The sequence below is a fragment of the Rhinatrema bivittatum genome, chromosome 2, assembly GCF_901001135.1.
Source record: "Rhinatrema bivittatum chromosome 2, aRhiBiv1.1, whole genome shotgun sequence".
NCBI classification, from domain to species: Eukaryota; Metazoa; Chordata; class Amphibia; order Gymnophiona; family Rhinatrematidae; genus Rhinatrema; species Rhinatrema bivittatum.
The window spans coordinates 27,455,072-27,482,620 of record NC_042616.1 but is presented as its reverse complement, the minus strand read 5'-3'; the positions used below and the strand labels follow the sequence as shown (position 1 = coordinate 27,482,620).

The 27,549-nt window shown below is 46.4% G+C and overlaps 1 protein-coding gene across 2 annotated transcripts in view; it reads right to left on the bottom strand.

Moving 5' to 3' along the window:
• Positions 1-27,549, bottom strand: part of LOC115085866 (oocyte zinc finger protein XlCOF6-like) — a 60,432-nt gene that overhangs the window by 28,120 nt on the left and 4,763 nt on the right. The window contains exons 1-2 of one of the 2 annotated variants that reach the window (XM_029592387.1): positions 9,772-10,178; positions 2,122-2,248 (exon numbers count right to left, since the gene is read on the bottom strand). The exons of the other annotated variant lie outside the window; for it this stretch is intronic. Of the exons in view, the coding sequence (XP_029448247.1) occupies positions 2,122-2,248; positions 9,772-9,795 (151 nt within the window). The 5' untranslated portion in view covers positions 9,796-10,178. Of the gene's footprint in view, positions 1-2,121; positions 2,249-9,771; positions 10,179-27,549 lie in introns of those variants that run through there. 2 annotated transcript variants of the gene reach the window in all.

Below are 27,549 nucleotides of genomic sequence, written 5' to 3'. Positions count from 1 at the left end.
CTCCTCTCCCACCTCCCCTCCCTCATTTATCCCATCCCATCCCCTCCTCTTCCTCACTACAATTACTAAGAAATACTTTCCCTTTCTATCCTGTTACACTCCTCTCCCCACCCCCCTCTCCCTCATTTATCCCCATCCCCTGCCTCTTCCTCACTACAATTACTAAGAAATACTTTCCCTTTCTATCCTGTTACACACCTCTCCCACCTCCTCTCCCTCATTTATCCCATCCCCTGCCTCTTCCTCACTACAATTACTAAGAAATACTTTCCCTTTCTATCCTGTTACACTCCTCTCCCACCTCTCCTCCCTCATTTATCCCCATCCCCATCCCCTCCTCTTCCTCACTACAATTACTAAGAAATACTTTCCCTTTCTATCCTGTTACACTCCTCTCCCACCTCCCCTCCCTCATTTATCCCCATCCCCTCCTCTTCCTCACTACAATTACTAAGAAATACTTTCCCTTTCTATCCTGTTACACCTCCTCTCCCACCTCCCCTCCCTCATTTATACCCATCCCCTGCCCTCTTCCTCACTACAATTACTAAGAAATACTTTCCCTTTTCTATCCTGTACACTACTCTCCACCTCACTCCTCATTTATCCCCATCCCCCTACTCTTCCTCACTACAATTACTAAGAAATACTTTCCCTTTTCTATCCTGTTCACAACTCCTCTCCACCTCATTATCTCCCTCCCCTCCTCTTCCTCACTACAATTACTAAGAAATACTTTCCCTTCTATCCTGTTACACTTCTCTCCCACCTCCCTTCCCTCATTTATCCCCATCCCCCTCCTCTTTCCTCACTACAATTACTAAGAAATTACTTCCCTTTCTATCCTGTTACACTCCTCTCCCACCCTCCTCCCCTCATTTATCCCCATCCCCTCCTCTTCCTCACTACAAATACTAAGAAATACTTTCCCTTTCTATCCTGTTACACTCCTCTCCCACCTCCTCTCCCTCATTTATCCCCATTCCCCTCCTCTTCCTCACTACAATTACTAAGAAATACTTTCCCTTTCTATCCTGTTACACTCCTCTCCCACCTCCCCTCCCTCATTTATCCCCATCCCCATCTCTTCCTCACTACAATTACTAAGAAATACTTTCCCTTTCTATCCTGTTACACTCCTCCCCCACCTCCCCTCCCTCATTTATCCCCATCCCCTCCTCTTCCTCACTACAATTACTAAGAAATACTTTCCCTTTCTATCCTGTTACACTCCTCTCCCACCTCCCCTCCCTCATTTATCCCCATCCCCTCTTCTTCCTCACTACAATTACTAAGAAATACTTTCCCTTTCTATCCTGTTACACTCCTCCCCCACCTCCTCTCCCTCATTTATCCCCACCCCTCCTCTTCCTCACTTCAATTACTAATAAATACTTTCCCTTTCTATCCTGTTACACTCCTCTCCCACCTCCCCTCCCATCCTCTTCCTCACTACAATTACTAAGAAATTCTTGACCACCCTTTCTTGTTGTGACCTGGCACTTTTCTCCTGATCCTCTGTACTTCCAGGTCAGTCAGAACCAGGGCTGGACCTGGCACTGTCAGCCTTCAATCCTGACTACCTGGTAATTTCTCCCCCCATTTTACAACCCTCGAAAAACACCAAATCTGCTCATTGCAGCACCAGTCCTGGGCTGTGGGAGAGCAAACACCAAGGCTCCTTCTATAACCCTTCAATCACGAGCCCTGTATCCAGCCACAAGGGTCACCCCTGAGCAGTGACCCCGACTCCCTGTCCTCCCCGGGGTACAATGAATGCTGCCCCTGCTTCAGCCGACTCAGCGATTAGAAGATCCAGCTTCCCTCAATATTGTATTTTTTTATTTCCACGATTTCTATTCTTCTGATCCCACAGTCTCATCGGATAAAAATCAACATACAGTAAAGCTTAACGAAACTTTACGCCACACAAAACGCAAACATGCCAAAACAACTGAAGACCAACACTGCGATACATCTCTTGGAAAAAAAAACCCCAAAAAAACAAGCATAGTTTAATAAGACTGACAAAAACAGTGTGGGAAGGCTCGAGAAAAGAGATGTATCTAGGTGCTTCCTACACTGAGAAAGATCACTCTCTGCTGTAATGTCCCTCCTTACCCAGGGAGCTGAGGGTCTGGTAATTCTCCTTCATCACCTCCTTGTAAAGCTCCTTCTGCCCTTCGTCTAAATACCCCCACTCCTCCTGGGAGAAATAGATAGCGATGTCCTCTAATGTCACCGGCACCTGAAACACAAACCAGAAACATTGCTGAGGCTCAGCAGGGCAGGGGGAGGGGTTTCTGGGTGTAAATAATTCACTGTCACAAAACACACAGTGCCCGAGCAGGACTACAGTAACAGGAAACCAGTTATACACAGACCCCGGGACACCAGGTTTTACTTTGAGTCACCCCTGATCTCTCTCCTTAAACTCTGAGAACAGTCCCAAAGTGCCTTTTCTGGGCCCCAGGTCTGCTCGATCAGGGCTGTTTCTGCAGCGTCCCAAGATAGAAAGCTGCAGTGGTGATTTTGCACAGAGAGGGCAGGATGCAGTGTTTAGTACAGGTCGTTAGGAAGCTCTCCCTTTTTTACTCACTAAGATAATAATCACAGGATAAACAAAGCATAATAAGATAATGTAACAATCCCCAGCAGCAGCTGCTTTATCCTTCATTAGATACAGTGAAAGGTTCCACCATAAGACTGGGAGAGGAGCAATTATTTTAAAGAATCTGACTTTATCTATCTTTCCATAAAATATCAGCGTCCAAACGCATGGATGCTGGTGCCCTTCTGCTTGGCGGCTCTCAGTTTTTATCTTTTCACATGGGAAGCTGTTCACAGGGCTGCCACCTCATTCTCTTGCCTGCTTACTACCCCCCCTGGCATTTCCTTGACCCCCGATCACCACCACCGTTTCCCCCCATGCCTCACTCCGTAATGGCTTTTTCCCACCACTGCTGTAGTCACGCGACTGATCCCGCTGCCATCAGTGCTGTGCTCTGACTCCTACCCCTGGGCTCCCACCTCTGCTGCAGATGCTCTTCCTCCCTCCTGCTGGCAGTCACTTGCCCTGTGTAGCCACCCTCACGGGCCCAGCTTCCACCACCCCTTCTGCAGCTGCTCCTTACTGCCGCCAGTCTCTCCTGCCTGCTACGTCTGGTAAACCGTGGCTTAGTGGTGGGGGGCACAGGAGGCTGACGGCAGCAGCAAGTAAAGCAGGGAGGACTTATTGAGAAGCTGGAGAAAAAACGAGAGGAAAACCATAGTGTAGGATAGGGAAACTTAAGTAGGCAGGAAATAGAGGAGAGGGAGGAGATGAATGAGGGAGGAGAGACTGGTTGGTTGGAAGCAGACTAAAAGGGGAATCCTGGAGAGAAATCAAAGCAGGGGAAAAAGGGACAAAGGATGGGACAGATCCATCAATATTTACTAACCAGATAAGAGATGGAGAATCCAAAGTCTATTTCTTGCTGCGAGCAATATGAAAGGTGAAATTACTCCTACCTGCTAATTTCCTTTCCTCTGCACCCAGGCAGGCCATTCCACACTGGTGGGTTATGCACTCCTACCAGCAGATGGAGACAGCGACAACCGATACACTGGTGTTACCTGACATATAGCTTTGCCTTGCCATCAGCCTGCCAGTATCTCTAGAAATACAATAACACACTGAGAACCTTCATTACTAAACCTAATATGGTGAAACCAATGTAAAATATTAACTTTAACTTCACTATGAGAGAACATTTTGAGAGAGGAAGGTGGTAGTTTCATATATTGTACTATTTTAAAGGTACCATCCAGGTTACCCGAATAGAATTGTTGTAATCATCAACATAGCCCGTTTTGTGATTTTTACATATGAATAGTGCCACCAATAAAAACATTTTACTTTTTCACCGTGGACTTGTAATGCCACCCTAAAATCTTGTTCTCTTCTTGTCGTATTCTAATCTCAATGTGTATCAGCACCGTGTTCAAATCGATGATTGTTTTTGAAAAACAACACGTTACTGGAATCAAATAATACTTAGCTGCTCATTATTCCCAACATGGTCAGGTTTCGGACACAATCCTTCATCAGGGGTCGCAGCATATTAAATGGATAAAGCTTATAAATCGTCTCTATGAGGCGGCGATGCTATCCTCAAAAAATGGCGGACTAGACTTTCCCCTCACGGCGTTCATATTTAAAGGGACTACCATGTGACTAGGTCCCAACCAATAAAAGAATTTATTAAACTAACGGCCACCAATCAAGCTGATCATTTGGTCCCTTAGGTTGCTCAGATTTAAAATGTATAAATCCAAAATTGTTCTCTGTGATTCAAACACACTACGGTGTCTCCTGTGTAAAATGTGTTGTCAACTTTGTCAATCACGGTCCACATACGTTTTTCAAAAGTATGTTGTTTTTAACCTAGAGTGGGGTTCAATTCATCTCAATTTTACCGCTCCCTTGGCACGACCAACATATACCTTAGGGCATGGGCATATAACGAAGTACACCACTTGCTCCGTCGTGCAGTCTGCCTCAAACTTTCTCCTAACTCTGTATCCTGTGACTGGGTCTGTCCAGAGTTCACCTTCTATAGTATTAACACACAGACTGCATTGGCCACACTTGTAATGACCGCCTCTCACTTTCTCAGGTCCCATTTTTAAATTGGCATGCACTACCCTCTCTCTGATATTTAAACCACGAGAAGTAGCAATCAACGGAGACTCAATAAAAATGTCATGCAGTGTTAAAACGTGCCAATGTTTTCTAATTGATGTCGCTATCGTCAATGTAGATGTGCTTTGTTGTAATACACATACTAAATGTGTTTGGTCTTTCGTAACTTGATATTTCAATAATTGTTTGCAATCGCTGTATTTGACCCGTTTATATGCTTGCTTGATCACTTTGTTCGGATAGCCTCGTACTCTAAATCATTCAGGTAGTATCATAGTCTGCTTCTCAAATTCCTCCTCAGTGGAACAAATTCACCTTATACAAAAAAATTGAGAAACGGGTAATCCCCTTTTAAAGGACTTTGCGTGATGACTATGATAACATATCAAGTTGTTCTTACCCGTGGGTTTGCGGTTAATCATTGTAATTATCCTCTGTCCCTCAATCATGACCAAAACATCCAAATATGCAATTGAAACTTTATCAAACTGATATGTAAAACATAAATGTTTGTCAAGTATGTTGACCCAATCCACAAAGTTTTTTAAGGCCTCCTCCGATGATGTCCAAATGATAAACATATCGTCAATATACTGATACCACTGTGAGATGTGATTCCACCAATCAAAAGTGTATATAAACTTCTTCTCAAAGTTGGCCATATACAAGTTAGCCACAGAAGGGGCTCGTGAATACCCCATCGGGATTCCATGGTCCTAATGGTAAAAATTATGCTTAAAGAAAAAATAGTTGTTATACAGTATTAACTGCGTGAGGGCTGATCTCTTCTGTGACTGAAGAATCGGGGGACCTTCATGTTGTGAGATGTGGCCAGCAGGTTGATGGATGGTAGGTCCCAGCGGTCTACTAGGAGCTGGAAAGCTCTAATCGACGTCCATTCTCCTGGATCCAGACTTTCTCTGCTGAGGAAGTCTGCCCTGACGTTGTCTTGTCCCACTATGTGGGAGGCTGAAATTCCTTGTAGATTTAGCTCCTTCCATTCCATAAGGGGGTCTATCTCCAGAAACATATTTTGGTGGCTTTTGGTTCCTCCCTGGTGGTTGATATAGGCCACCATCGTTGTGTTGTCTGACATCACACAGACTGCTTGGCCCCTGAGCCTGTGGCTGAATTGTAGACACGCCAATCTGACCACTCTGGCCTCTGGTTGATGTTCCAGCGCATCTCTTCCTTGGACCATCACCCCTGGGTTGTCAATTCCTGACCGGGGGCTCCCCACCCTCGAAGGCTCGCATCCATCATAAGGACTAGCCAGCTTGGTGGGGACAGGCTTACACCCTTAAGTGTACTTCCTGTAGCCCCCACTGGAGCCGAGAACATACTTCCAACGGTAGGTGGAGGAGACTCGAGTAGTCTTGAGACAGTGGGTTCCAACGTGACAGAGGGTTCCAACATGACAGCAGAGAGTGTTGGTCTTATGTGTGCCCTCGTCCACAGCACTACTGCAGTGTTGACGCCATCAAGCCGAGGATCTGGAGATACCTCAATACCCTGGGGCGCATTATATTCGTTAATCAACGCAGTTGGCCCATCAGCTTCTTTATCCTTGGGGGGGGGGGGGGAAGACTTTGTCCTGCTTGGTGTCGAAGCGGACTCCCAGGTACTCTAGGGACTGGGAGGGCTTGAGACTGCTCTTGTCCATGTTCATGATCCAACCGAGTTCCTGGAGTAGGGACCTGACCCTGCTGGTCGCCTGGAGACTCTCCAGGCGACTTCGCCCAGATCAACCAATCTTCTAAGTAAGGGTGTACCAAGATCCCTTCCCACTTCTCAGTGCCGCCACTACGACTACCATAATTTTGGAGAATGTTCAGGGGGCGGTTGCCAGACCAAAGGGCAAAGCCCAGAACTGATAATGGTGGCAGAGTCCCACAAAGCGTAGAAAACGCTGGTGGTCTCGACGGATTGGAATATGAAGGTAGGCCTCCGAGAGGTCCAAGGATGCTAAGAACTCTCCCGGTTGAACGTCCATTATGACAGAGCGAAGAGTTTCCACGTGGAAGTGGGTTATCCGCAGATGACAACTGATGCTCTTGAGGTCCAGGATGGGGGCGAGATGACCCCTCCTTCTTGGGTATATAGCCCCCAAACTGAGGAGCCTTACTAGCGTGGATTCCACTGCCAGCCTTTTGTGCTGGGAGTGGCAAGGTGACATCATGAGTATGTCCCGAGGGATGCTGCAAAATTCTAGAGCATATCCTTTTCGTATGATGTCCAGCACCCAATTGTCGACATGATCTCGACCCACCTCTGATAGGGGCCGACTATCCCTCTTCTATCTCCTCATCCCTTGGATGGGTCAGCCCAACTTCATTGTGCAGTTCAGGCTGAACCAGAGCCCGAACCAATTCCTCTTTTTAGTTGTCTGTTCCGAAAGGGCTGAGACTTTCCCGAGGGCTAAGATGTCTGGAATAGCGAGTTTCTTTAGGGCTGGAAATGCTGAGAGCCCCTAGCCCGACTCTTCCTGGACATGGGGCCCTGTGACTTCTTCTTCCTATCTTCCGGTAGCCAAGGCATTGGGGATTCTCCACCACTTGTTGGCTAGCTTTTCCAACTCGCTTCCAAATAGAAAGGATCCCTTAAAGGGCATCGTCGTGAGGTTTGCCTTGGAGGTTGCGTCCGCTGACCAGTTTCTCAGCCATAGCTGTCTTCTGGCTGCCACCACTGAGGCTACTCCTCTGGCCAAGATGCACACTAGGTCAAAGCTTGCATCTGCTAGAAAGGTCGCGGCAGGTTCCTTAGCCTCCCTAGCAGGAACCCAAGTGGTCAGCCTCTCTCGAGAGAAGCAGGCATGAACGAGCCACCAGGGCCCAACAGGAGGCGATCTGCAGAGTCATTGCTGTTGCAATAAATGGCCTGCTTAAGGATGGATTCCAACCTCCTGTCATGTGCATCCTTTAAAGCCGCTCCTCCCTCTAATGGGATAGTTGTCCGCTTCAAGATGGCGCAAACCAGGGCATCCACTTTTGGGAAACGCAGGTGTTCTTCAGCCGCTGTGTCTAGAGGGTATAGGGCTTCCAAGACCCGACCTCGTTTAAAACTGGCTTTCCGAGCATCCCACTCCAGGTCAATTAATTCCTGGATGGCTTCCAGCATCAAGAAATTGCAAGAGGATTTCCGTAGAGACACACGGATGGGGTTCCTTTTTTGTTCCAACAGAGTCTGCTCCGGACACTCTCAGAGTCTTCAGGGGCTGGGAGACTAGGGCCGGCAATTCATCTCTGCAGAAAAACTGTAGCATGGTCCAATAAGTCTCTAGGCCTGGTGGGATTTCCCCATCCTCCAATGAGTCTGCATCCCCATCCTCGTCCATGGTGTCTGGGTCCTTGTCAGGGATGACCTTGGTGAGGCGAGGCTTGTCCTGAGGTATGCTGGATAGGCTGGGGTGATGAGGCCCTTCCAGCTGAGTTTTGGACCAGTTAGAAACAGCAGTTGACTGTGCCTGAACAAAGACTTGAAGGCCCTGAAAAAGTTCCATCCAAGAAAAGGTCATGGGTCTATACCTAGCCCAAGCAGAACTGGGGTAGGGGCCAGTGAACTGCCTTCTCCTGGTGAGGACTCAGATCTGGGGTTGCTTATATCCGGGGTGCTACCAGATAAGGCCATGGCGACCTGTCCTCAGACAGGGAGAAACCAGACCTGGAGAAGCTCAGAGTCCAGCGCTCCCTGGGTCTCCTCACTGTGCTGACACAGGATGGATTCAAGGTCAGGCTGTATGGGCCTAATATGGGAGGCGGCGAAAAGGGAGTGGCGCTTATGCTTCTTAGTTGCCGGAGCCATAGTTCTTGTTGCTTGTGCATTCAGTCGGTTAGCGCCTGAGCTCAAGCATGCCCAATCCTATCCAGAAGCGTGTAATTGAAGGCGTCTGGTTGTGTGCAGGAGTCTGCGCGGTTATCCTCCGACTGGGATGGGTCAGGCTTGGAAACCTTTTGAGAATCTATCCCTCCCTGGGCCTCCTCACAGTGCTGACACAGGCAGGATTCCAGGTCAGACTGTGTGGCTCTAATATGGCAGGCCGCACAAAAGGAGTGTTGCCTGATCTTCTTTGCTACTAGGGCCATAAGCTTCTGTGTTTGCGCGTTTAGCCGTTAGGTCTATCGGGCGTGCACAGACTCGTCTCGGCACGTGTATGTCTGAGCGGACGGTTTTGCGTGATGTTCTGCACTCAATTATGTGCGCAGCTATGCGCATATATATGCATATGTTAGGCGCACAAGAGGCCGGCCTGCCCCGCGCAAGCCGAGGGGAGAAGATGGCACCGCAGCCAACCGAGCGCAAGGCTGTGCTGCTGTGGATCGCTACATGGATGACCCGAGTTGAGAACGGGGCCTAGTCCATCGGGGGGGCTGCTCAACCCGTTCGGAACCCCCTTACCTCACCCGGGCGGAGATCAGGAGTGAAGTCGGTACGGCGCACCGAGCAAGGAGACCGGAAGAAGACTTACTGAAGCTCTTTGCCGTCTCTGGATCGGAGTTCTTCTCTGCTTCCCTGGTCTCAACGCCTACTGGCTGAGTACAGAGATAGTCTCCAGCTGCGGGGGGGGAAGGCTTTAGCATTCACCGCCTCGCTCGGCTTCTGCACCCGCTGCCTTTCAGCCGCTTCAGCAGTTAAGTCCACGCCGGGAATCGGCTACCGGACAAGGGATCTTGGAAATCACCTCAGGAATTCTTGACTGGAGGAGGGACCCTTAGGTATCACCGCAAGAGAGCGGGGCTCAATCTTCCTTTAAGGTAAAAAACTTTCTTTCTTTGGATTAATGCTGCAACTCCCACTAACACATGCTAGCGTGGGGATAGCGTCCACATTTGCTAGGAGACGGAGAGATACTGAGGAAGTGAGGTCAGTGCAGGGGTATATCTAGGGTGACGTCAGCTTTGAAACCTGACTCAGTCTCCATCTGCTAGCAGAGGAGCACATAACCCACTGGTCCTGAGTCCATCTGGCTACACGCTAGGAAAATAATAATCTAGGCATTGAAAACCAGCACACATTTTCTTACCGTACAGATTATTGGATTGGCCTGTTTGTATTTATATAGAGAGTGAGAAATGAGGGCCATCTCCTACCTGAGCAGAAGCTCCTGCAGGCATTTTCCTTCCTGATTTTGCTGCTTTCAGGATCAGAAATTAATTGGGGGCTCTTTCTCGAGCTGGGTAAGAACAGTTGCCTCTTGCTCTTATAGGGGGAGAGGAAAGCTGAGAATTAGAGCCAAGGAGGGAGGAGAGTAAAACTGAGAATCAGAGGTGCAGAGCTCGGGAGAGGAAAGCAGAGATTCAGAGCTGCTGGGAGGGGGAGAAGAAAGCTGAGAACTAGAGCCGCAGAGCTCCGAGGATGGGAGGAAGGAAAGGAGAAGCAGAACTGGAGGCGGGGGTCTCTTCTCCGAATCTGATTTTCAACTGCTTCACATGTGAGGAGCAGCTTCGTCTACTGCAGGGCGCAGAATGATGACATCACATAGGGGGAGCTTCACACCGAGGGCACAGGCTGATGACATCACAGTGGGTGGGGGAGGGGGGAGCTTCGCCAAGGGGGTGGGCGATGTTGAAGGCAGCTCCAGACACACAGGAAGGGAGGGAGGGGGAGGTTTCTGTGAGTGGTGGGGACCAGCGTGCAGGGGAAGGGGATCTGCCAGAGAGAGGAAGAGTGACTTACAGCCCGATCCAGTAAAGTCCGTGGGAGAGCGGACTAACGCCCGCTCTCCCGGCGCGCGCACCGGCCCCTCGCCGGTGCGAGCGATCCAGTATTTAAATTAGGCGACGCGGTGCAAACGAGGAAAAGGAGGCGCTAGGGACACTAGCGCGTCCCTAGCGCCTCCTTTTGGCCTGGAGCGGCGGCTGTCAGCGGGTTTGACGCTCAATTTTGCCGGCGTCGGTTCTCGAGCCCGCTGACAGCCACGGGCTCGGAAACCGGACGCCGGCAAAATTGAGCGTCCGTTTTCGGCCCGACAGCCGCGGGCCGAATTCAAAATTTTTTTTTTTTTTTTTTTTTTACTTTTTTTTACTTTTGGGGACCTCAGACTTAATATCGCTATGATATTAAGTCGGAGGGTGCACAGAAAAGCAGTTTTTACTGCTTTTCTGTGCACTTCCCTGGCGCCGGAAGAAATTAGCGCCGACCTTTGGGCGGCGCTAATTTCTTAGAGTAAAATGTGCGGCTTGGCTGCACATTTTACTTACTGGATCGCTCGGGAATACCTAATAGCGCCCTCAACATGCATTTGCATGTTGAGGGCGCTATTAGGTGCCGCGGGTAGGCCGCGTGTTTTCCTCCCCTTACTGAATAAGGGGTAAGGGAAAACACGCGTCCAGAGCAGGGTGACAGTGCGCTCCGACGGAGCACACTTTACTGGATCGACCTGTTAGTGTGTGTCTGTGTATGACCTCTCCCCCCCCCCACCCATTTACTCCAGTCTTTAAAGACTTTTCATACAGGCAGATTCAGTAAAAAAATGCGGGAGAGCCGGCGCTCCGTGTTGAGCCCCTGCACTCCCGTCGCACCTCTCCTGGGCGCGCGATTCAGTATGCAAATGAGAGCACTAGCGCGTCCCTAGCCCCTCCTTATTGACAGAAGTGGCGGCTGTCAGCGGGTTTGACAGCTGATGCTTAATTTTACCGGCGTCGGTTCTCGAGCCCACTGACAGCCACGGGTTCGGAAAACGGACGCCGGCAAAATTGAGCATCCGTTTTCCGGGCCACGGGCAGATTTTTTTTTTTAAAGATTTTTATTTTTTTTTTACTTTTGGGGCCTCCGACTTAATATCGCTATAATATTAAGTCGGAGGGTGTACAGAAAAGCAGTTTTTTCTGCTTTTCTGTACACTTTCCCAGTGCAGGCCGAAATGAACTCCTGCTTTTGGCAGTGCTTTTATTTTCTGGTGTTTCACAGCGGGCAGACTCTGGCTTTTTGGGGTTTCCAGGTTAGCTTTTGTTTCCATGTTTCTTTTTCTAATTTGTTGACAAATATTCTGTATTTGTTGAGGGGACAGGCAGTGTGCTGAAAGGAGGCTGTAGTCATGTCTGCAGGTCTAGAAAAAATAACTAATTTAGAATGGTTTTTTGTTTTTTTTTATCTTGTGTGTGGTGTGTGCACGCGCACAAGGTGATGCATATAGGGAAAAATAACCCTTGCTATATTTACACAGGTTCCATTTTAGAAGTTACCACCCAGGAAAAAGATCTAGGCGTCATAGTTGATATTACATTGAAATCGTAGGCTAAGTGCACTCTGGCGATCAAAAAAGCAAACAGAATACATACATTCAATCCCCAGAATCAAAAAAAAGGGTGGAGGGATCCTGCTAGCCTCCAAAAAGAGCCTAGGGCTCACACCACAACTTTCCACTACAATAAACAATACGGAAATTGCCTTTTTCAATTCGGACCATCTTCAAATAGCCCTAGTCTACTCACCTCCAGGTACCTTAAATACTGACCCTTCACCATTAATTGAATTCACAACCAAATTCTTCAAACAGGACAAACCAGCTATTCTGATGGGAGACTTCAACCTACATGTAAACAGCGCTCAATTAACCCACAATTGTGACATCCTTCTCACAGCACTAAATCACCTTGGCTTCAATCAGATTATTAAAGATCCCACGCACAAAGCAGGTCACACCCTAGACCTGATCTTTCTCAACAATGGCGTAACTTCGACCACTAACCCCTCATGTGCCCCGGTCCCATGGTCAGACCATCACTTCATCTCTGTTGAACTTCAAATCAAAGACCAGCCTCGTCCTTTCTACCCAGCAACCACTATCCACTACAGGAAACCTTGCTCCATTGACAGTCTTAGTAAAGTGCTCACCAAAGAACTCGACCGACTGGACCTCACAGACGCTTCATCAGCTATCAACTCCTGGCTTAAGATAACAAACGAAGTCGCAGATCTATCCTGCCCCTCCATCACCAAATCTCTGAAACCACCACAAGCCAATAGACATCCATGGTACACTCCGACACTAAAAACTCTTAAACAAGAACTTAGGAAAAAAGAAAACAACTGGCGCAAATCTCCATCCACCACCACAATTCTAAACTACAAATCCCACCTCAACACATACAGACTAGCTATCCTCAAGGCCAAAAAAGACTTTGTTGCAAAAAAAATCCACAACTTCGCATTCGATTCCAAAGCCCTTTTCTCATTTGTATCATCCCTTACTAAACCCTCTCCACCTATCATCCCGGACGAACAAGCAGCCGACAAAGCATTGGAACTCGCAGTCTACTTCGATAACAAGATCACCAACCTCCTCAAGCCAATCTCCACCCAACATATGACAGCAACTACACCCCCTAGCACCTCTATCCCAGTCTCCACCCAACATCTGACAGCTACACCCCCTAGCACCTCGAAACAGAACAAAAAATACAGCTTATCTTCATTCGAGTCCCCATCATCCCTGGAAATTGAAATCATCCTCAATAAACTTAAACCATCCTCTCATCCACTGGACACCATACCCTCCAATCTTTTACTATCGACTCCCAATACCATCTCCAAAGCATTAGCTAACATCATAAACTGCTCTTTAACCCAAGGAAAGGTCCCAGAACAACTCAAAATAGCCATTCTGAAACCTTTATTAAAAAAACCTAACTTACCAACAACAGACCCTGCTAACTTCCGCCCCATCGCCAACCTACCCCTAATCTCAAGAGTGATGGAAAGATTCGTCAACAAGCAACTGTCAGATTACCTGGAGGAGAACAATATACTCTCCCCCTTTCAGTTTGGATTCAGGAAATCACAAAACACAGAAGCTCTTCTAACATCACTATCCGACACCATCCTCCTCAACCTTGAAAAAAAACAATCATACCTCCTCGCTCTTCTCGACCTATCCGCCGCATTCGACACAGTCAATCATGCCATCCTCCTCGAGCGGCTATCAGAAATAGGAGTCCAAGGAGAAGCTCACAGATGGTTTCAATCATTCCTTGAAAATAGATCCTACAAAGTTAAGATAAATAACGCAGAATCACCTCCTATTAAATCAAGCAGAGGAGTACCTCAAGGTTCATCACTATCCCCTACCCTTTTTAACATTTACCTGCTTCCACTCTGCCACCTACTCTCCAGCCTCAAGCTAAAGCACTATATTTTCGCTGATGACATTCAGATACTTCTTCCCATCACAGAATCACTGCAAAAAACTTGGGCTCATTGGAACAACTGCGTACTATCCATCAATTCCTTGTTATCCAGCCTCAACCTTATACTTAACACAAACAAAACAGAAATCCTCATCATCTCGCCAGACGAAAACCACACTCGCCTCAACGTCCAAAGCTCAACACAATCCACAATACCACCCATAAACCACTCACCTTCAGTCAGAGACTTAGGGGTGCGCCTCGACAATCAATTCAACTTTAAATCTTTCATCCACAACACAACCAAAGAATGTTATTTCAAACTCCAAGTGCTCAAAAATCTGAAACCACTCCTTCACTTCAGTGACTTCCGTTTAGTAGTTCAGTCTATAACTCTGTCCAAGTTAGACTACTGCAATTCTCTTCTGCTAGGTCTTCCGATCTCATCCATAAAACCCTTACAGATGGTACAAAACGCTGCGGCGAGGTTACTCACCAACACCAACAAAAGAGCCCACATCACACCAATTCTGCTCTACCTCCACTGGCTTCCTATAAAAACTAGAATCACCTTCAAGACATTATCAATGATCCACAAGGATATTATGGGCAGCGCCCATCTAAATCTTACCTCGCAACTCCGCCTTCACACATCAAAAAGACCTATCAGATATAATTACATAGGTACTTTATATGCTCCCCCGATTAAAACCTCTCTAGCTAAACGGGCACTCTCCACAGCCGGGCCCACCCTTTGGAACTCATTACCGCCAGATCTTCGACTAGAAACCTGCCATCTAACTTTCAAGAAAAACCTAAAATCGTGGCTATTCCGGCAAGCCTTTCCAGAATTGCAGGATCACTTTGACACCGGTCAAAGAGCAAAATAGTTCAATATAAAGTCCACGACCGCCCATACCCCAACCGGTACACCCCATCCTTACCTACCAAGTAATTGCAATTAATCGTATCATTTACCCATGTTATTTGACAAACTTTATTGTATATTTTTACATTTTATATTTCTATAGTTTTATATTCAACATTTAATATTTATTGATTTATGTTCTTTTGTTCAATACTCTAATTATTGTTCAATACTCTAATTATTGTTTAATGTAACGCCGCACGTTTTTTTGTTAAATACTCTGTTTATTGTTTATTGTAACGCCTCACCAGCGACAGTTTTGTTCTATGGAAACCAATGATTTGATATGTATATCGAGAATGTCGGTATAAAAAAACCCTAAATAAATAAATAAATAAATATTAGGGATTATTAGAAAGGGCATGGCAAATAAAATGGAGGATGTCATAATATCTCTGTATCATTCAATAGTTAGACCACACCTTGAATTTTGTCAAGGTGTGATAAAGGGGATGGAACTGCTCTCCTATGAGGAAAGACTAAAGAGGTTAGGGCTACCTAGCTTGGAGAAGAGATGGCTGGGGGGGGGGATATGATAGAGGAGTTTAAGATCATGAGAGGTCTTGAATGGGTAAACATGAAACGGTTATTTACTCTTTCAGATAATACAAGGAATAGGAGGCACTCCACGAAGTTAGAAACTAGCACATTTAAACCAAATCGGAGAAAATTATTTTTCACTCAACACACAGTTAAGCTCTGGAATTCATTGCCAGAGGATATGTTTAAGGCAGCTAGTGTAGCTGGATTTAAAAAAGGTTAGGATATGTTCCTGCAGGAGAAGTCCATAAACTCCTCCATTTCCAAGATTTCCGGACAGTTCTCCAAGCAATCATCTTCTCAAAAATTGATTATTGCAACTCACTTTTGCTCGGCCTCCCTGCTAATACCATCAAAACGCCTCAGCAAGGATTCTGACCAAGACCAACAAAAGAGACCATATTACCCCCATTCTGCGGAATCTGCACTGGCTCCCAATCAAATTCAGAATCTTGTACAAAGTTCTAACGATCATTCACAAAGCCATTCACAACATCACCCCACTGGATCTCAAGATCCCACTTCAGCCTCGCATACCCTCCAGACCGGTGAGATCAGCGTATAGAGACACCCTCCATGGGCCCCCCCCCCCCCATTAAAACCTCATTAAGGAAGAGAGCTCTTTCCTCCTCGGGCCCAACTCAATGGAACTCGCTCCCTCCAGATCTTCGGCTCGAACAATGCCCGATCACCTTTAAAAAAAAGACTCAAGACCTGGTTGTTCAACCAAGCCTTCTCTTAACTCAGATGTCCCGTTAAACCTTTTGCTGTTCGCTAGTAGACCTTCGTCTCTAGCAAGCCGCTCATTGTACAGACGATCCAACAAATTCTCCTCCTTAGTACCTACTCCCGGTGTCATCTTCTTAGACACCTGGCCCTACACCTAAGTTAGCATCCGGCTTGCCAGCTAAAGCTCTTCTACTTATTTTCTCTGTTAAACCCAGTTCTATTGATCCAAGTTTGTTCATCCTTGTTTAATGAAATGCATTTTATGCTATGGTTATTGTTATAATGTAAACCAAAGTGATTTGTAACTTGTTACATGAATATCGGTATATAAAAGTGCTAAATAAATAAATAAACTGCTAATAATCAATAAGGAATAGCCACTGCTTGTTGCCGGCATTAGTAGCATGGGATCTATTTGTTTAGGTACTTGCCAGGTACTTGTGACTTGGATTGGCCACTGTTAGACTCAGGATACTGGGCTTCATGGACCTTTGGTCTGACCCAGTATGGCATATCTTACATTCTTATGTTATGTTTATGTTGAAATCTCATTATCTTGCTGAGCACATCAGCAACAGTAGGTGCGTTTAGGGTGCTGATGTTGTTTTCCCTGATAAGTGCAAAGTTAGCCTCATGAGTAACTCTTACTTAATATATCTGATCTCATGACTTGTTTCTTGTTATAAGACAAGCTATGAAAAATGGCATATTTTTTCTCAGATCTTATAGGTCTTATATCAAGCAATTCCCCTAACAATATTAGGGATTATCTTTGTACTAATTTCTATCGTGTTATAAAGTTCTTCACATTAACTAAATGACTCAAATAATTTCCCACATTCCACCTGCCAGATCTTGGAGCAGAGTAATCAACAGGGAGAGTATCTTAAATTTTATCTCCTTGACAAGGGAATTGCACGAGAGCTGAAACACAGCTGAGATGGGAAATGGGCTAGGAGGACTAGATGTCCAGAGTAATCATCTTAGCAATAAACCACTCTTCCCACAAATGCAAGCATGAGACAATGTTATGGGATGGGAGTTTAGTATGATTCACTGAAACTGAAGTTACCTCTGTGAATACCTGGTACCGCCGGAATATCTGGTTTCGATATTGCACAGCACCAGCAAAAATATTAGCGGTTGCGGCATGTCATGAGGGGATGAAGAATTCTTCCCACATTTGGGAAGGAGGACATAATCCATCATCTCAGTGGTCAGAGATATTGCTCAAAGCCATTATAGGAACATTACATGAAATGGAAGTGTTTCCTAAAGAAGACCATGAGCCAAGTGGTGGGTTTGGATTTGATTGGTTACTAACGTGGGCTCGGTAGAAACAAACTGTGCAGACGTAAGGAGGAGGGACATATCGGGAGCGAAAAGTATCATTAACCATAGGTCCAGCTTGTGGGCACAGAGCAGAGAATCTGGGATCAGTATTCTTACGTGAACAGTTAGCCATTATGGCTAATCATATGGGAGCACTGGATATGATCAGAGAATGATCACCAACCATGGGGCTGTATGGTTACAAATATTAAGAAAGGCCAAAGCTATCTCAGGGGCTAGATTCAGTGGGATTTCTGTTTCATGCTTATGGTGTATGTTACCAAAATGATCATAACGTGTGATATGAGTGAATGATTCTAATGTTAAGCATGTAAAATGCAACCCAGAAAGGTTAAAGCAAACAAACCAACCCACAGTCTTTTGTAAGGAAGCACTGCTTTTCAGATTCAACCGCCGTCGTAATGTCACGTCCATTTCTACCCTCTTTGGATGGGAGCTGCATGGCGAGACCACGAAGGCATCCGGAGGAATGCGAAGAAATTCCAGAGCTCAGCCATTCCGAACCACTTTGAGAACCCATTGATCCGAAGTAACCTGGGCCCACCTGTGATAAAACCAGCACAGACGAACACCTATCTCCCGCACCACCGGGTGAGCCTGCAAACCTTCACTGAGGAGACTCCGCCTCCAGAGCCCGTGTCCTCTCGAGGACCTTGGGGGTGAAAGGACTGAGATCTGCAACATGGACAGGATCTCTGGGACAGAACCTCCTCTCTAAGGCCGAAAATGCCGGTAGCCTCGAGAGCGCCCACCCACCTGAGAAGTTCGGGAAACTGGCTTTTTAGCCTCCGGCAGACGCAGGATCTGGGTCTCTGCCCATTTACTTGCCTTTTTTTTCCCAATTCACTGCCAAACAAAAGCGAGCCACTGAAAGGCAGCTTAGTCAGACTGGACTTTGAAATACTATCTGCGGACCAGCTGCGCAGCCACAGCAGTCACCTGGCCGCAATAACTGAAGCAGCTCCTCTGGCGCTCTGTGTACCAAGGCAAAACAATAACTAGCTATTGTGATATATGCTGCAAGAAAATAGAAATATGTAATCTCAGAATAATTGCTGTGGATAATATGGTATAATTTAAACATAAATGTAACTATAGAGATAAGACCTCAGTGTTGGCAAGAGATCTGAATGAACAGAAACTTCTGATGGCCAATTGGTCCAATCATCGGTCTTATAATCTCTAATTTTAATTTTATGTATTGTATTTAAAAATTCCTTTTATTATAACTTATAACTGTGGTGCACACCTTCATTTTATTTTATTAATATTAAATGACTGTAAAATTAGTGTCTCTTGACACTGGCAAAGCAATATTGTGGTCTTGCATAGATTAGATGTTCTAAATTTGATTTAATATTTAAGTTGGTTCACTTTAATTTTTGAGAAACAATATTTGTCATTCATTATTATGATTTTTGAATAGACAAGCACGTTTCAAAAAGATAACATGGTGTTACTGTTCAGCGTCTTAATGTCATTGATGAAGTAAAGTAACAAAACTTTCTCTCAGCCGTTCAATTGGCTGTGTTATGCTGATGGATTCAATTGTCTCAACAGGGTAACAATGTTAATGTCCAAACAACTTGGTAACAGTGTGTTTGCCACTCAATGATTCTGTGTGTATAAACCACAATATTAACTGGTGGAACTGTTTAAAACTAGTCCAAATGGACTGAGCCCGACCACAGTAGAAGGAGTTTTTCTCTACAAATCAGTCCGCCCTGAAGCAGCGTTTTTTGCGAAACGCCGGCCGCGTTGGCGGCGGTTGTCAGACCCTCTGGGTCCCAGCTACGGCAGAACAGAGTGAATGAATAATCAGTAACGTCTGAGATCATCAAACTCACCAAATTTAAGATAAGTGTTCTGCCGTTCATAAATATTGTTGGGATACAAGATTTTTGAGAGACGGAGTGAACCATACCGCCCGTCCCATAATTAATTGCAAGACTGAAATTTCATCGCTCTGTGTACCAAGTCACAGCCTGCATCAGCCAAGAAGGTGGCCCCCACTTCTACCATAGGCCCTAAATCGGACCCAATGCCACCAGACTCCTGACAAAGCTGCAAGGTAGCCCGGACTACCAAGGCACAACAAGAAGTAATTTGGAAGTTCATTGTCACTGCCTCAAAGGCTTCCTTCAGGATAACCTCAATCCTCCTATCCTGAGCGTCTTTCAGAGCCTCCTCTACAGAACACACCAAGGCATCCACCTTAGGGAAACACAATTGCTCTCTGGCCTGCGGATCCAAGGGGTATAAATCCTGGTAAGCCACGTCCTCCTGTAAAGGACGCTTCTGGCGCATTCCATTCCAGATCAATCAACTCCTGGATTGCACCCAAAAGGGGAAAGAAACAAGAAGCCTTGCGCAGGGTGACCAAAATAGGATCCTCCTTCTGCGACCCCAAAGTGTCTGGGCCCAGCCACTCCAAGGGTCTTCAGGGTCTGAGATATCAGACCCAGCAACTCATCTCTCTGAAAGAACATAAGAAATTGCCATGCTGGGTCAGACCAAGGGTCCATCAAGCCCAGCATCCTGTTTCCAACAGTGACCAATCCAGGCCATAAGAACCTGGCAATTACCCAAACACCTAGAAGATCCTATGCTACTGATGCAATTAATAGCAGTGGCTATTCCCTAAGTAAACCTGATTAATAGCCGTTAATGGACTTCTCCAAGAACTTATCCAAACCTTTTTTGAACCCAGCTACACTAACTGCACTAACCACATCCTCCGGCAACAAATTCCAGAGCTTTATTGTGCATTGAGTAAAAAAGAATTTTCTCCGATTAGTCTTAAATGTGCTACTTGCTAACTTCATGGAATGTCCCCTAGTCCTTCTATTATTCGAAAGTGTAAATAACCGAGTCACATCTACTCGTTCAAGACCTCTCATGATCTTAAAGACATCTATTATATCCCCCCTCAGCCGTCTCTTCTCCAAACTGAACAGCCCTAACCTCTTCAGCCTTTCCTCACAGGGGAGCTGTTCCATTCCCTTTATCATTTTGGTAGCCCTTCTCTGTACCTTCTCCATCGCAATTATATCTTTTTTGAGATGCGGCGACCAGAATTGTACACAGTATTCAAGGTGCGGTCTCACCATGGAGCGATACAGAGGCATTATGACATTTTCTGTTTTATTAACCATTCCCTTCCTAATAATTCCCAACATTCTGTTTGCTTTTTTTGGCTGCTGCAGCACATTGAGCTGACCATTTTAAAGTATTATCCACTATGATGCCTAGATCTTTTTCCTGGGTGGTAGCTCCTAATATGGAACCTAAATTCGTGAAACTACAGCAAGGGTTATTTTTCCCTATATGCAACACCTTGCACTTGTCCACATTAAATTTCATCTGCCATTTGGATGCCCAATCTTCCAGTCTTGCAAGGTCCTCCTGTAATGTATCACAGTCCGCTTGTGATTTAACTTGTGATTTAACTACTCTGAATAAAAGAGCTCCATATGGCTCCAAATCTGGGGGAATATCCCCTTCCTCACCAGGAGAGCCCCCACCGTCATCATCAGCATCATCCTGAACCACCTACATTCGAGCCCTGCGCTGTGTTATGGTGCTTGACCATGCAGACTGGTGGAGGAGCACTCGGAGCGCCTGGACCTACCTTAGTAGGAACTGCTGCTTCAGCAGACCGGCCCTGTAAAAATGTCTGCAATCCCTGGAAGAGTTCCACTTAGGAAAGAGGAGGCCAGGTCCATTTCAGGCCTCATAAGCCCAGACCTGACATCCTGCGAGCCAGTGACCCCTGAGGACTCGACCCATGGATCAATCAGAGGAGGAGACACCCCTGTAGTGTCTCCCTCGGTCCCACTCCCCTCAGACCGAGGAGATGGATCATAGTCAGCAAAATCGGAAGGAGGCAAATCTCCCCGAGCATCCAGGCAGCGCTGACACGGGTTAAAGAAAGCTCCAGCTGAATGGCTCCGTTGTGGCAGGCAACCCAGATAGGTAGGCGCTTAGGTTTCTTTGCCATGGGCGCCATGCAGTAAGCGCACAGCCCCGATGAAGGCTCACGCCGAGCTTTCCTACACAGACAAGCGCACCTAATATGGATGCACAAAAAATGTGCTTCCAAGCCATCGCGCCTAGGCCGCTTGTCTTACTGGACACCCAAACTGAACGCTCTGAACCGACGCCTTATCTGGGCGCCCAAGATGTGCGTTCAGAAGGGAGAACGCCTAAAAATGGGCGCACACATGAACGCCTGCGCTCCGACGGTCTGCAGCAAAAAAAGCATGCAAAAGTACCCCGCGGCCTGGAAGTGGGGCTTAGCCAAACGGCTGCTTAATCCGCCATCTTGCACTCTCTCCCCTCACCTCACTGAACTCCCCAGAGACCTGAGCGGGACGGCTGAACACCAAGGAAAGACCCTTCTCCTGCTTTCTTCCTGTTACTTTTTTTTTTTTAAAGTTAAACATTTTTAACTGAGCTCAGCCCTCCCTAGCTGAGAGCAGGAACAGGTCCCAACTACGGGGACAGAGGGCTAAATCATTCACCACCGAGCCTCTCTCGGCCTGCAACCGCTAATTGGAATTTAGGGCCACACCAGTCAAGGCTACGGGACTGAAGGTCCTCTACTGAGGTGGTATCCAGGCCTGTTCCATCTGGACCCACTGTGTTACTTCATGTGTGCGATGCCAATCTATAACGGGGTGTAACTGGGCAGATGCATAATACCATATGAAGTTCGGTAAAACCAAGCCCCCATGGTCTTTAGCGTGAAGTAAAACAGTTCTGGCCACCCTGGGAGGTCTATAGCAGCTTCCTCTGCCAAGCCTTCAAGGTAGCACTGTTAATAGCAATGGGTAGAGTTTGAAAAAGGTACAGAAATCTAGGGAGTATATTCGTTTTAATGGTTGCCAGACGACCTAGCCAAGTCAAGGGGAGACGGCCCCATTTGGCTAAATCCTGATCTATTTTTTGAATTAATGGTATATAATGAAGCTGAAAGAGTTCAGATATACATTTGCCAATGGGAACTCCCAGATCTTTAATCTTGATGGTGGCCCATTTGAAAGGATGCTGTGATTTCAGAGAGGATTCTAATTGTGGGGGGCATGAGATATTCAGAATTTCCAACTTATCCCAATTGATTTTAAAGCCTGAAACCGCACTAAACTTGGCAAGCTCAGATTCTATCTCTGGTAATGAAGTAGAGGGTTGACTCTCACTGTGAACAGGATGTCGCCTGCGAATAATGACATTTTATACCTCTGTGATTCGACAGTGAATCCCTCAATGTTGGGGTTATTCCGTATTTGGGTAGCCAAAGGTTCTAGAAAGATGGCAAAGAGGAGAGGAGAAAGGGGGCAGCCCTGCCTAGTTCCTCGTTGCACTGGAAAAGATGCAGAATAGCCACCATTAATTTTTAAACCTGCTGTGGGGGAACTATAAAGAGCTTGTATCCAATTATGGAAGAAACTATCAAAATCCATGGCATCAAGCGTACTACAAAGAGAAGGCCAATGGACCATGTCGAAGGCCTTTTCCGCATCGATGGCCAGCAGCAGATTTGATGACTGTTGTTTAGTGGTCCCCCAGAGGATACCTATAATTTTCTGCACATTATCACTGGCCTTCCGACCTGGAATAAACCCGGCCTGATCCTGATGGATAATTTGGGCTATGAAACAGTTTAATCTCGATGGATCAATGAGATAGGTCTATAAGAGGCACAAAGTGAGGGATTTCGCCCAGGTTTGGCTATGGTTGTGATGCCTGCCAGATTAGAATCTGATAGAAGTGAAGCCCCCTTCCCGTAGGAAATTGAAGCGTTTTTGTAAATGAAGTAGAAGCTGAGGGCCAAACGTTTTATAGAATTTGGCTGTAAGGCCATCGGGGCCAGGAGCCTTCCCCGCCTTCAGATTTTTAATGGCTACCAATATCTCAGAGGTTGAGATTTCAGCAGTGAGAAGTTCGTGCATTTGCAAGGAAAGCCGTGGTAGGGATACGGATCGTAAGTACTGGTCTACAGCCTTCGAGGGGATCTGAGTCTCAGCTGCGTATAAGGCTTGGTAAAATGTAAGGAACTGTTGCGTAATGGCCGAGTTTGTTGACTTGATCTGTCCCAGATCTTTTTTAATTTTGAGGATATGGGGCTACTAGGTAATCTTTTTTAATTGGTGGGCGAGGAGTTTTCCTGCTCTGTTTCCTCCCTCAAAATGTTCTTGACGGGTCAGAGCTAGGGAATGTGCTATTCGGTCCATCTCCAACCTGTGTAGGTCTTCTCGAGCTCTGGTAAGTAGGGATAAAGTTTTTGGGGAGTTATTTCGTATGTGTTGATGTGATAATCATGAGATTTTGTCCCTAAGTTGGGAGCAGGCCATCTCTCTTTTCTTTTTTAAGTAAGAGGATTGGAATATAAATTGTCCACGTATAAAAGAGTTAAAACATTCCCAGACCAATACTGGAGATTGCGCAGACTGTGCAATGGTGTGAAAAAAGTCCATGATGACTTGGGATGTATCCTTGGTATAAGGGATATCATGGAGGAGAGAATCCTTAAGCCTCCAGAAACGACGGCCCTGGTCATCTCCATGGAACTGAAGATCTAGGGAATTTGGTGCATGATCAGACCAGGTGATTATGCCCACCTCGGATTTCTGAACCGAATGGTATAAGGATTTGTCCACCAGAAGGTAATCTATTCTGGAGTATGAATTGTGCACCTTAGAATAGTAAGAATAAGAACGTGAATGTGGGTATTTAATTCTCTAGACATCTACCAAGTGGAGATCAGCCATCAGGTCCTTAAGGACCCGGGTATGGGATATGGCTGTACAGGAATGAAACATAGAAACATAGAAACATAGAAATGACGGCAGAAGAAGACCAAATGGCCCATCCAGTCTGCCCAGCAAGCTTCACACATTTTTTCTCTCATACTTATCTGTTTCTCTTAGCTCTTGGTTCTATTTCCCTTCCACCCCCACCTTTAATGTAGAGAGCAGTGATGGAGCTGCATCCAAGTGAAATATCTAGCTTGATTAGTTAGGGGTAGTAGCCGCCGCAATAAGCAAGCTACACCCATGCTTATTTGTTTTACCCAGACTACCGTATTTTTCGGACTATAAGGCGCACCGGATTATAAGGCGCATTACCAGGCTGGCTGGTTCTCTCATTCCCCCCCCCCCCCCCCCCAGCACACATGATAGCTGCAGCAGCCTCCTCCTCTAGTTTCTTTCAGTTACGGTAAAAAAAAACTAAACAGAAAAACAACTGTTCATTCCTCCACCGCCACAAATCCATCAAATCCTTCATCTTCAGTGTCTGAGTTAAACAGTTGGGCGATTTCTATATCAAGCATGCTCGGGTCCCCCTCATCATTATCCGAGTCGGTCTCGTTGCTGCTGCTTAGCTCTTCAGTGATGATTCCAGCCTTCATGAAAGCTCGGATGACACTGGAGACTGATACCTTCTTCCAGCCATCCACGATCCACTGGCACATAATGGCATAACTCGCCCGGCGTTGCCTCCCTGTGTTGGTGAATGTGTGGTCACCTTCTGTCATCCAACGCTCCCATGCTGCTCTCAATTTAACTTTAAATGACCTGTTGATGCCGATATCTAGCGGCTGGAGCTCTTTGGTTAATCCACCCGGAATTACGGCAAGCTCTGAATTAGTTTTCTTCACTTGGGCTTTGACTTTATCGGTCAAATGGGCGTGCATGGAGTCATAGACCAATAGGGATGGGGATTTGTGAAGAAAGCCGTCCGGTCTCTTGACGTAGACCTCCCTCAGCCACTCAATCATCTTCTCCTCGTTCATCCAGCCCTTTGGGTTAGCCTTGATGGTGAGACCAGCAGGAAACTTTTCCTTTGGCAAAGTCTTCCTCTTGAAAATGACCATGGGTGGTAGTTTCTGGACATTAGCCTGACAGGCGAGAACTACAGTGAAAGATGACTTCTCGTTTCCTGTGGTACGTATAGATACCGTACTGGTCCCTGTTTTCTCAACAGTACGTTGTACGGGGATATCGAAAGTGAGGGGGACCTCATCCATGTTAGTGATGTGTTCTGGCTGGATATTCTTTTCTTTTATCTTGGTTATGCAGTAGGTGCGGAAAATGGCCATCTTCTCTTCATAATCCTTTGGCAGTTGCTGGCAGACAGTAGTTCTGGTGCGGATGGAGAGATTACACCTTTGCATAAAACGAAAGCACCATGAAGGACCTCCTCGAAAGTCCTTGATCTCCATGTCGCGTGCTAATGTTGTGGCTTTGAGTCGAATAGAGACAGTGGAGACGCTTCTACCTGCGGTTCTCTGTTCGATAACCCACTGATCTATTTTGTCCTCCAACTGTGGCCATCTTGCTTTGTTTCCTCGGAAACTCAGTTTGGTCTTCTTTACTTGGCATAGGGCATCTTCTTGTTTCCTCCACTTACGCACCATAGATTCATTAATGTTGACTTCTCTCGCAGCTGCTCTATTTCCATGCTCTACTGCATGAGTTATAGCTTTAAGCTTAAAATCTGCATCATAAGCATGTCTCTTAACAGGAGGCATTTTGGAGTAGTGGGTATAAACATTTATTGAATGCACGCACATTAATGCTGGAGCACAGATACTGCACGGCTCAGAGCCTTTTTTTTTAATCGGTTGCGCTCGGGTCAGGAGGAATCCGGGTAAACCGGTAGAGGAACAGCTTGTTATGCTTGGTGGTCCGTGAGCTATGTCCGCGGACTGCCGCACTCACCCGCTGGCAGGTTGGTTGCGCTCGGGTCAGGAGGAATCCGGGTAAACCGGTAGAGGGACAGCTTGTTATGCTTGGTGGTCCGTGAGCTATGTCCGCGGACTGCCGCACTCACCCGCTGGCAGGTCGCATACGCGGTCGGCAGTAGCACGTGCTGATGCTCCTTCTCCTTCCTGCCTGTGCGTCACTTCTGCACGTGCTGATGCTCCCCTCCTTCCTGCCTGTGCGTCACCGGAAGTAAACTTTGCCGGAGCCGCGTGGGCAGGAAGGAGGGGAAGCATCAGCGCGCAGAAGTGGAGCGTTTACGGACTGAGAAGAAGAGGCCCGGTAGCAGGGCCACTGCAGAGCCCATCCTGCGGCGACCGCAAAGAGGAGGCCTAGAGGTGAGTGCGAGCCTGTGCTAGAGAAAAAATCCATATATAAGGCGCACCGGATTATAAGGCGCACTTCCGATTTCTGGGAAAATCTTAGGTTTTTATGTGCGCCTTATAGTCCGAAAAATATGGGTAAGCTAACATAAGAACATAATAGCATAAGAACATAGCATTAAGAACATAAGCATGAAGAACATAAGAACATAAACCGTGTCGATTTGTAATCCTGTTACAAGAAATTCGGTATATAAAACTGTTAAATAAATAAATAAATAAATAAATAAATAAAAGAACATAAGAAATTTGCCATGCTGGGTCAGACCGAGGGTCCCTCCAGACCAGCATCCCGTTTCCAACAGAGGCCAAAACCAGGCCACAAGAACCTGGCAATTACCCAAACACTAAGAAGAACCCGTGCTACCGATGCAGTGAATAGCGGTGGCTACTCCCTAAGAATAATTGATTCGTAGCCATTAATGGACTTCTCCTCCAAGAACTTATGCAAACCTTTTTTCGAACCCAGCTACACTAACTGCACTAACCGCATCCTCTGGCAACAAATTCCAGAGCTTTATTGTGCGTTGAGTGAGAAAGAACGTAAGAAATTTGCCATGCTGGGACAGTCCAAGGGTCCATCGAGCCCGGCATCCTGTTTCCAACAGAGGCCAAAAACCAGGCCACAAGAACCTGGCGATTACCCAAACACTAAGAAGAACCCATGCTGCTGATGCAATTAATAGCAGTGGCTATTCCCTGAGTAAAATTGATTAATGGCCATTAATGGACTTCTCCTCCAAGAACGTATCCAAACATTTTTTGAACCCAGCTACACTAACTGCACTAACCATATCCTCTGGCAACACATTCCAGAGCTTTATTGTGCGTTGAGTGAAAAAGAATTTTCTCCGATTAGTCTTAAATGTGTTACTTGCTAACTTCATGGAATGCCCCCTAGTCCTTCTATTATTATTCTGTTATCATGATCTTAAAGACCTCTATCATATCCCCCCTCAGCCGTCTCTTCTCCAAGCTGAACAGCCCTAACCTGGCCATTACCCAAACACTAAGAGGAATCCGTGCTACTGATGCAGTTAAT